General features: G+C 30.2%; 1 protein-coding gene across 1 annotated transcript; it reads left to right on the top strand.

Moving 5' to 3' along the window:
• The first annotated feature begins 541 nt into the window (after positions 1-541).
• Positions 542-6,734, top strand: LOC117174381 (odorant receptor Or1-like). Its single transcript, XM_033363467.1, has 2 exons — positions 542-1,293; positions 6,320-6,734. Exons 1-2 carry the CDS (start codon positions 579-581, stop codon positions 6,688-6,690), a joined length of 1,086 nt encoding a protein of 361 aa, XP_033219358.1. The 5' UTR covers positions 542-578; the 3' UTR covers positions 6,691-6,734.
• The last annotated feature ends 4,022 nt before the right edge of the window (positions 6,735-10,756 follow it).

Genomic DNA, 10,756 nt, shown 5'->3' on the forward strand with positions numbered 1-10,756 from the left:
ATTTTCGGAACCCACCTATTTTTTAGAGAAGGATACTTCAGCTAATAGGAAACATCCAAAATTGTAATTACTATGAATATCATAAACAATACAACATACTAGTATAATATAAAATTTACTAACGCTAGCGTTAACAATAAATAATTATTTCTCCATTACAAAAACTGCTATTGTTTTTACAACAAGTGCATAACAGATTCCAGATAGAAGCCAGATTTCTCTACTGTGATACAAGTGTCCATGTGTTACAAAACCATTTTTTATAAATAAAAAATATATATCTAAATCAATTTTAGACAATTTATTCGTCATAATTTGTTTGTACGATTTATACCCTATACAATAATATACCATTATATGTGAAATACAAATACACTTCACACAATTCTTAATAAAAAAATTGATGAATGTAAAAACATCTTTGTTATAAGATTACTAAATTGCATGTCTTCGATTGACGCACAATTGTCCGCAATACCAAATTTTTCTTAAATTTCCACCATCTGCTCTTGAACATTAATTTTTTTCTGCAGGTTTCTACAGTTCTGATTATAGGTACCGAAGTATATTTCAGTATCATGTATCACTGTGGAGAATTGAAACAGGCGGCAGATCATTTTCTCTTCTGGACTGTGACAGTGATAGCAACCATCAAAACAATCCTACTTCGTTTCCATCGTGACAAGCTATTCAATAATTGCATTTCTGCTCGAACTGATTGGTTAAAGGAAGATGATCCAGAATCCCTAAAAGTGATGACACAGCATACGAAAATTAGCAGAATTGTTTTTATCTTCCAGGCTGTCTTTAGTTACTTTACTCTTGTAATGTACGTTATTTCCCCTATTGCTACCAACGCAGAAGGTGAACAAGGATTGCCTTTGCAAACTGTGTGTGTATTTAGAAATATGTCAGTGATGAAGTATCAGGGTATTTACTTATTTCAATCTATTCAACAATTGTACATCGTGAATGGAAATATTGGGACCGATTATTTCTTCTTTGCTATGATCATGCATGTGTGTGGTCAGATGAAAATTCTTAGTTTGAGATTTCATCAGTTTGGTAGCAGAGGGGCTAAATATGATGATAAGGATGATGCATATATTGATGAAATGAGAATGTATGATGAGACTTTTGACGAAAATCATGATAGAGAATGCTTCAGGAAGATAAGGATTCTCATCAACAGACATTGTGAACTTATTGGTTTGGCTGATGACTTGAAGGAGAGCCTTACTTACATTTTACTGGTGCAGTTTACCATGGATATCATCATGATGTGCCTCACAGGTACTTCTTTGGTTTTAGTCTATTATATAAAAAATAAAAGTCAGTCAAAAAAGCGGTCAAAAAAAGATCCCAAGTAAGGGACCAAAACTGAGTCTCAGAAAAAGCTGGGGTTTGTATTAAAACCAAATTTTAGTTTAAAAAAAACGTGACAAAAAGGGACCTCTATTGCCGAAAGGAACCCTAAAAAATAGATTGTCCCAAAAGAATCCAAAGTAGGTGTTTTACTAGAGACTTTTTGTGTAGAACTTATTTGCTGCCTCGACTCACTTCGAAGATTTTACAAGTTAATGATGCTTATAAGTTCACAGAAAAAACTAGGGCTTCTATTAGAATCAATTTTTGGTTCCAAAGGATCTGCAACAAAAAAAAACTTCCCTTTTAGAATTCGGAATAAATAATATTGAACTAAGTAAAATTTAATGAAGAAACTAAGAGATTTCAAGGGATATCAAAATATTTCGAATACATTAAAATGTGTGAGGGTACTTTAAAACTCCAAGACTTTTTTATTGATTTCAATAATTGAAAGGTATTTTAAAATATTTAGAAGATTTATCATTCTAAAGATTTGATGAAATTTCAAAACGATTTGAAAGATTCCAAGGGATATCGAAAGATTCCAAAGAATTTGAAATATGAAAAATGTTTGAGAGATTTAAAGGATTCTAAAGGATTTCAAAGATCCTGTAGTATTTTTAAATATTACGAGGAATTTTAATCAGAATCGACAGGTTTTATCAAATGATTTGAAAGAGTTTGAAATATTTGAAAGTATTTCAAAACACCAAAATTTTTCAATTGATTTAAAATTTAAACATTTTGAAAAATTTCCAAAATTTTATGGTAATTTTAAAGATTACGAGTAATCTTAAAGGGAACAATAAGATTTTAAGGGACATCACAAGATTTCAAGGGATATAAAATAGTTTAATGTATCAGAAGATTAAAAATAATTTGATGCATTTGAGGGTGTTTTAAAAGTCCAATATTTTTCAATCGTTTTCATTAATTTAGAGGTATTTTAAAGGATTTCCAAGATGTCATCGCATTCTTAAAGATTCCAAGAAATTTTAAAGAGATTTAAATAATTTCAATCGATACCAAAATATTTCGAAAAATTTGAAATATTTGAGGGTATTTTAAAACTCCAAAATTTTGTTATCGATTTCAATGAATTAAAGAAATTTTAAAGCATTTTAAAGATTTTATGGTATTTTTAAAGATCCCGACAAATTTTAAAGAGATTTCAAGGAATATTAGAGGACTTTAAAGAATTTGAAACATTTAAGGGTATTTTAAAACTCTAAAATTTTTCAATCGATTTTTTAATTAAAGGCAGTTTGAAGGATTTCAAAGATTGTATATTATTTTAAAGATTCCGAGCAATCTTCAAGAAAATACAAAAATTTTAAGAAATAGTAACAGATTTCAAAAAATAGAAAACAGGTGTATTTTAAGAGTCCAAGGATTGTTCAGTAGATTTCAATAACTTGAAGGATTTTAACAGATTTCAAGGCTTTTGTGGTATTTTTAATGATTCCATGGAATGTTAAAGAGATTCTTAAGATTTCAAGTGATATCAAAATATTTTTAAAGATTTCAAAGAATTTGAACTTTTTAGGGAGTTTGAAAAGTCCAATATTTTTCAATCAATTTCAGTAAGTTGGAGGTATTTAAAAGAAGTTCCTAAATGTCATGATATTTTTAATGATTCCAAGAAATTTTAAAGAGATTCAAAAGATTAAAAAGAATTTAAGGTTATTTTAAGACTCCAACATTTTTTTATCGATTTAAATTAATTAAAGGGATTTTGAAGTATTTCAAAGATTTTAATGTATATTTACAGATTCCGAAGAATTTAAAAAAAAACTTCTAGCGATATTAAAGGATTTCAAAGAATTGGAAATATTTGAAAGTATTTTAAAACTTCAAGATTTTCCAATAGGTCAAATTAAAGGCATTTTGAAGTATTTCAAAGATTTCATGTTATTTTTAACGATTCCAAAAATTTCAAACAAAATAATAGAATTTTAAGGGACATCAAAAGATTTCAAACAATTTAAAATAGCTACGGGTATTTTAAGGCCCCAAGGATTTTTCTATATATCTCAATATAAATTAAAGGATTTTAAAGGCTTTCAAGATTTTGTGGTATTTTCAAAGATTCCGAGGAATTTTAAAGAGAATTAACAGATTTTAAGGAATATCAAAAGATTACAAATATTTAAAAATATTTCAGGGTATTTCAAAACTTCAAGATTTTCCAAACTATTTGAATAAATAAAGGGGTTTCCAAAATTTTCAAAGAAATTTTAAGAGATTTTAAAAGATTTCAAATAATTTGAACTTTACAGGGTGTTTTAAAAGTCCAATATTTGTCAATCGATGTCAGTATTTTGGAGGTATTTAAAATTGAATTAAGATGTCATATTATTTTTAAAGAATCCAAGAAATTTTAAAGAGATTTCAAAGAATTGGGAACATTTAAGGTTATTTTAAAACTCCAAGATTTTGCATACAACTGACTTTATAATTCGGATTAAATAATATTGCACTCGGAAAAATTGAAGGAAGAAACTAAGATTATAAACATTAGTCATTTTTTTAAGGAATGAATTTTGAATGAAAGAATGAAATAAAAAAAAGTTTTGCCCACAAAAAACCTAATTAATTAATTAAATTATTAAATTTAATTAAATTCGTGAAAAAAGTCAAATGAAAGCTTTTAATGTAATGTTACTCGCTACTATTTGAAATTATATAATATACACTTGCAATATTACGTTAATATTAAATTTTTAAAAGAAGTTAGGTATTTCTGTTATTCAATTAAATTGAAAATAAATAAATAAAAAACGTTTGTCAATATTTATCTGTATGATTATTCATAGTATTTGTTGATTTCGAATAAGTCCGTGCTTTCTGGCACATAAGCAGTTAAAACCGTCTGCAGCCGCGCCTAGCCATCTATCGGATATCAGCGAATTAAAAAGGAATCCTGAAAAAGAGTTCCTTCGGAACCTAAATTCTGTATCAGTCATTCTTGAAAGGAAGATAATAAATATTAGGTGTTACAAGTTTTGAGGTTATATTTAAAACATTCACTAACTGCAGATATTCTTTTTTTATGTCATCATCTTTTAAATATCAACAAACCAAAATTAAACCCTTCCAAATAGTTCTATTGAAGTCCTAATTATAAAGGATGAAAATTTTATTTAATTCGAAGCATTACAAAACATCAAGTTTTTTTTATGATGAAAAACATGAATATGAATGACATTTTTTTGAATAGCTGGAAAAAATTCAAATCAGTGATTTTATTTTACAAGTAAAATATCTGAATACAGTTTTCACACTCTTTCCCCCATTAACCGCTTACCTCTTTTTTAAAGAATTCTTCTTTTCCCCCTATTTTTAAGAAATTTCCTCTTTTTCTCTTTTTATCGCTTAAATGCAAAACATGATATTTTTGGTTGAAAATTAATCTCTTTTGGTTAGAGATTCTACTATTTGCTTGAAGATTTAACTATTTTTTTTTTAAATTCGTTTAATTTTTAGTTCAAAATTAATTTTTTTAACGAGAAACTTATGTATTTTATTCTTAGTTGAATACTGATCATTTTAGTTCAAAATTTAACAATTTTGTTGAAAATCCATATATTTCGTTTTAAAGTCCTCTTTTTTAGTAGAAAATTAATATTCTTGATTAAAAATTCAACTTTTGGGTTAAAAGTTGAACTAATTTCTTAAAAATTAATTTTTTTCAGATGAATCTATCTCTTTGGTTGAAAATGGTCAAATTTGGGTTAAAAGTACTCATTTTTTCGTAAAAAATGTAACTCTTTGGTTAAAAATGAACTTTTTGTTTGAAGATTCATATTATCAGGTTAAAATTTAATCAATTTAGAGAAAATTCGGCTTTTTGGTTTAGGACTTTAACAATTTCGTTAGAAATTGAAATATTTTGTTGAAAAATTCTTTTTTTTTTGTTGCTAGAAATGCAACTACTTTTTTGAATTTCGTCTTCTTGGCTTAAGAGAAACAATTGCTTTCTTGAATATTTGTCTTTTTCGGTGAAAAATTCTTTTATTATCATATAAAATGAAAATATTTGGTTGAAGATTTAAGTTTTTGTGAAAATGCAATTTTTATTAAATATTTGTATTGTTGCTGAAAATGTAACTGTTTTCTTAAACATTTGTTACCTTTGATATAAAATTCGTCCCATTAGATTGAAAGTTCAGCTGTCATCTAAAAAATTAGTCTTTTATGCTTAACAATTTCGGACGGTTAAGAAGTTGAAAATTTAACTGTTACTGGATCAAGTTCAATGTTCTTCATTTAAAAACTCGACAATTTCGTTAAAATATCATCCGTGTACGTTAAAAATTAAATTTTTCGTTCTAAAATAAAATTATTTTATTGAAAATTTGTCTATTTAATTGAACTTTTTTTCGGTAAAAAAGTTGAACATTCAACTATTTGGTTGGAAATTTATTTTTTTGATTGAGTAGAAATATTATCGGAAAAAATGCACCTTGTTTCTAAAAAATTCGTCTTTATGAGTTAAAATTTCGACTGTTTTGCTTCCAAGTATAACTGTTATGGTTTAGGATCATTCCTTTTTTATTGATAATTCGTCTTTTACGGTTGAAAATTAAAACATTGTGCTAAGAATTCATTTTTTTTGCTTGAAATTTCAACTATTTGGTTTTAAATGCAAGTGTTTGATTCTACTCATCACACAATTTAACTATCCATTCTCCTTTCACCAAAATAATTGTTTAGCTAAAATTTGGAATTTATATGGAAAGCAGGTTTTTCCCAAGTCACTTTATAGGAAGTAGTTTTGACCTTTTACATTTGACCTCTACATTTTTAATTTGCAAATATTATCCTTCAAATATTATCTATGTTATACATTTATAAATGCGGATGATTTTCAAACAGGAAGCTTCAATTTTTCGATACCTTTAAAATGAAACTAATCAATATATTTTAATAATTTTTCTATATTTTTTAGGTTTGCTGACTTTAATTTACCTGCAACAAGGTGACACAGTCACAGCTGGAAGAACAATATGTGGATTCTCAATCGTCGTGATGAGTCTTTTTATTTACTGCTACATCGGTGATTATTTGCAGTTCAGATTTGAAAAAACAGCAGAAGCTATATATAGTTGTTTTTGGTACAATTGCTCACCCAAAGTAAGCAGAAATATTGTCCACATGCAAACACGTGGGAGGCGTCTGATGAATCTCACCGCAGGAAAATTTTGTACAATAAATCTAGAAATGTTTAAAACCGCTATGAAAACTGCTATGAGCTTTTTCTCAGTAATGAGAATCCTTCTCAGTAAAAACGGTGACTTAGAAATGGATTTTAACTACTAAAAAGAGAAAAACACTCTGAACGCCTGCATTATTCTAAATATTTCTTTAATGTTACACAATTAACAGAAAAAATACCAAAAGAGTTTATTTTTAAATAAAATTTTCTTTTAATTTTGATCCTGAAAAAGGATTTGTTTTCTTTTCCATCGACTTTAGTACAAAGTCACAAACTTTAAAGTACAGTTGAACTTAAATTGGAAGCCTTTTTTGGACTGGTAGTTCACTCCAATCCGAGCTATGTATGCACAAGCAGAATACCTCTCAAAACACTTCACGTGGAATGCATTCACCTTTTTGAAAATTTCTGATTATTTTGTTCCATTACCAGACATAAAAAGAATTTATTTAACGGAAAATCACTTACTTTTTCAAATATTAAAAAATTTCTAAGAACAACATATTTTCCACCATTCTCACGTCAACACTTGCCATACTTTTTGTTTCGAAACGATTATATGCTCTCTGTCTGTTCAATATCATAGAAGAAGAGGTTTCAGGCCCATCGTTTCGAATACGTCTGCTGGGTAGCTACGAAAGCACCACCAATTTGAAACCATCAGGTACTGATTTGAATTTCAAATAAATATTAACAACAAATCTTACAGTAAATAATTCATTTAAACCGTAGTGTAACATTTTTCATCAAAATGAATTGATATTCACTACTCTTTTTGATTAAGAGGGGAGATACCTTTAGAATTTCCAAAAAATCGAGTTTTTTTCTTTTATATTTTGAATATACAGGGTGTCTAAAAAGTCCCGGGACGGTTGGATATTTCCTCAGGTAAAATATTTTTCAAAAAAGTGAAGGTCATTCCTGAAGTAAATTTCAACGGGGAATCCAATGGTGACCTTCATTTTGACCTTGAAGTTGACCTTCATAGCTTTTTGAAGGTTAACTTTGTTTTTTTTTAATGGAAACCCGCTTTTTTTACATCTGCATTCGATAGAGCGGAAAATTCCACGTTCAGGTACGTACCCAAGTCATAGGTCAATTGTAACGTTCAAGGTTAGTTAGAGGTTATTTGAAATTACCAAAGTTTTCGAAGAGGTCAGTGTAATTCCTGAAGTAAATTTCAACGAGAAATTCAATGGTGACCTTCATTTTGACCTCGTAGTTGACCTTCATAGCTTTTTGACGGTCAACTTTGTTTTTTAAAATGGAAAACCCCTTTTTACATTTGCAATCGATAGAGTGGATAATTGTACGTTAAGGTACGTACCCAAGTCATAGGTCAATTGTAACGTTCAAGGTCAGTTAGAGCTTATTTGAAATTAACAAAGTTTTCCAAGAGGTCAGTGCAATTTCTGAACTATATTTCAACGAGAAATTCATTGGTCAGCTCTGTATTGATCTTGATGATGATCTTCAAGTTTTTTTCAAGGTTTTTTCCAAGCAGTTTATGTTTACGTTTAGCATTACCCAGGAACGACGTGCACGTAGTAAATTCTGTTTCCTTTGGGGTGCTTGATTACCGTGAGTCTCTTTGCCTCTCACGGTTCGGGGTGCTTGATTAGCGTGAGTCCCCTTGCCTCTCACGCTTCAGTCAAGATGTTCGAACTGAAAACCTTGAGCTTCTTAACAAAAAGCTATGCGATTGTAAAAATAAGTTACAGCATTACGAATCATCTCCCTATCAATCAAAGTAGCCTATTGCAGAATCCGATTCTGCAATTCGTCTAAGCTTTCTGATTGCGTTGAGTATACTTTGCTCTTTAAATAACACCAAAGAAAATAGTCGAGAGGAGTCAAATTAGGAGATCTAGCAAGCCACTCGATATCACCCCTTCTTCCAATCCACCTTTGAGGGAACTGAGTATCCAATTATGCTCGAACCTCCCTACCGTAATGAGCCGCTGCTCCGTCCTGCTGGAACCAAATATTTTGAAAATTATCGCCTGTAATCTCCCTTATTCTTCGTACAATTTGGTTTCTGAGAAGCTCTTCATATGCACGGGCATTGAGATTACCATCGATGAAGAAAGGGCCCATCAATGTATCATTCAAGATACCGGCCCAAACATTAATCTTTTGTGGATATTGTGTGTGACTCTCCAACATCCAATCAGGGTTTATGTCGGACCAATATCTACAATTTTGCCTGTTAACTTCACCTTTTAAATTAAAAGTACATTCATCTGAAAACACTGTATTGTTCAAGAAACGAGAATCTCTATCAATTCTGTCCATCATAATTTCACAAAATTCAACCCGACGATCAGGACCCTCTTCATTGAACTCTTGTACCAGATGAACTTTGTAAGAATGGAAATGCATGCTTTTTATAACATTTTGCATTGTCTCAGGCGCAACGTCACGCTTATCGCTGGCTCGACGTAAACTAAGGTGTGGGTTTTCAACAAATGAAGGTCCTTGATAGATCCATGATTCATAAAGCGCCTTACAGTTATTTCAATTATTGATTTTGAGACAGGATTTAACCCTTCTCCATTAAGAAGAGTGCCATTAAAAAGCAAACGAACTTGATCATAAGATCAAACTCGATCTCCCCAACCACGCATCATTAATACAGATACCCTCTCCCGTTCCGAAAGTTTAGCTTGCGCCATAAGAATCTTTTATCGAAAGATAGTAAGTATGTACTCGTAATACATAAGTTTCGTTTCGATCTGTAATATTCGTATAAAAAAACAGTATAGGACTTATGGTATTGCCTTATGTATTGACTTAGGTATCGAAAAACGGTATAGGACTTATAACGCTTCGGGGAAGAACAGAACTCTCACCAGAACACCTGGAACTTTTAATGAAAATTTTCCTCGTGATTTTACAATATTCAAAACGCTGTAACCAATATCAATGCAGAGCTCACCAATGAATTTCTCGTTGAAATTTACTTCAGGAATTAAACTGACCTTTTGGAAAATTTTGTTAATATCAAATAACCTCTAACTGACCTTGAACGTGACAATTGACCTATAACTTGGGTACATACCTGAACGTAGAATTTTCCGCTCTATCGATTGTAAATGTAAAAAAGGGGGTTTTCATTTTAAAAAACAAAGTTGTCCTTCAAAAAGCCATGATGGTCAACTTCAAAGTCAAAATGAAGATCAACATTAAATTCCTCGTTGAAATTTACTTCAGGAATTACACTAACCTCGTGGAAAACTTTTTTAATTTCAAATAACCTCTAACTGACCTTGAAAGTTACAATTGACCTATGACTTGGGTGCGTACCTAAACGTAGAATTTTCCGCTCTATCAATTGCAGATGTAAAAAAGGGTGTTTCCATTTAAAAAAAACATAGTGGACCTTCAAAAAGCAATGAAGGTCAAGGTCAAAATGAAGGTCACCATTGAACTCCTCGTTGAAATTTACTTCAGGAATGAGCTTCACTTTTTTGAAAAATATTTTACCTGAGGAAATATCCAACCGTCCCAGGACTTTTTAGACACCCTGTATAATATTTTTAAAATATACTGTAAAAAGGAAAATATTAAATATTTATGTAGATATTGTCAAAAATGCCAGAGTCCGCATACCGTCACTAATCAGGTAGTCGGAGCGCTTGGGTCGGAGCAATGTTTCTTTCACAATAGGTTTGTCTATTTTTTGGTCCCATAAATTCTGGGAGGGCTGATTACTACGTTACTACGTTACTACGTTACGTTCACCGATTAATCGGCAAGTCACTGAAACTAATAGTTATACCGTAACGAATTTTTAAACGTGATTATCTCGAAAATGTCTTTTCAAAAACTGCTCGTGCTATAACTTGAAAAGTTAGTGACCGATTAGGCTTAAATTTGCAGGGGTATCTCTTTATGGTACTATCGGAAGGATATACCTAAAACTTGTAAGATATCGGGTTATTAAAGAATTTTTTGGGGGTCAGAACTGTTGAAAAAATGGTCGAAAACTTGGACCTTCGATTAAACAGCCGATATAAATTTTCAATTTTTAACTTTTTTATTATTTTGTAGGTTTATCCTTCCTTTCAACACATACCAGGTGTATACATATGAAACCGGTATTTTTTCAAGAAAAAAACACATTTATTTCAAGAGAATGATAACAAATATTTTATTCAAAGTATGCGC

Source organism: Belonocnema kinseyi, chromosome 6 (assembly GCF_010883055.1).
Source record: "Belonocnema kinseyi isolate 2016_QV_RU_SX_M_011 chromosome 6, B_treatae_v1, whole genome shotgun sequence".
Classification (NCBI taxonomy): Eukaryota; Metazoa; Arthropoda; class Insecta; order Hymenoptera; family Cynipidae; genus Belonocnema; species Belonocnema kinseyi.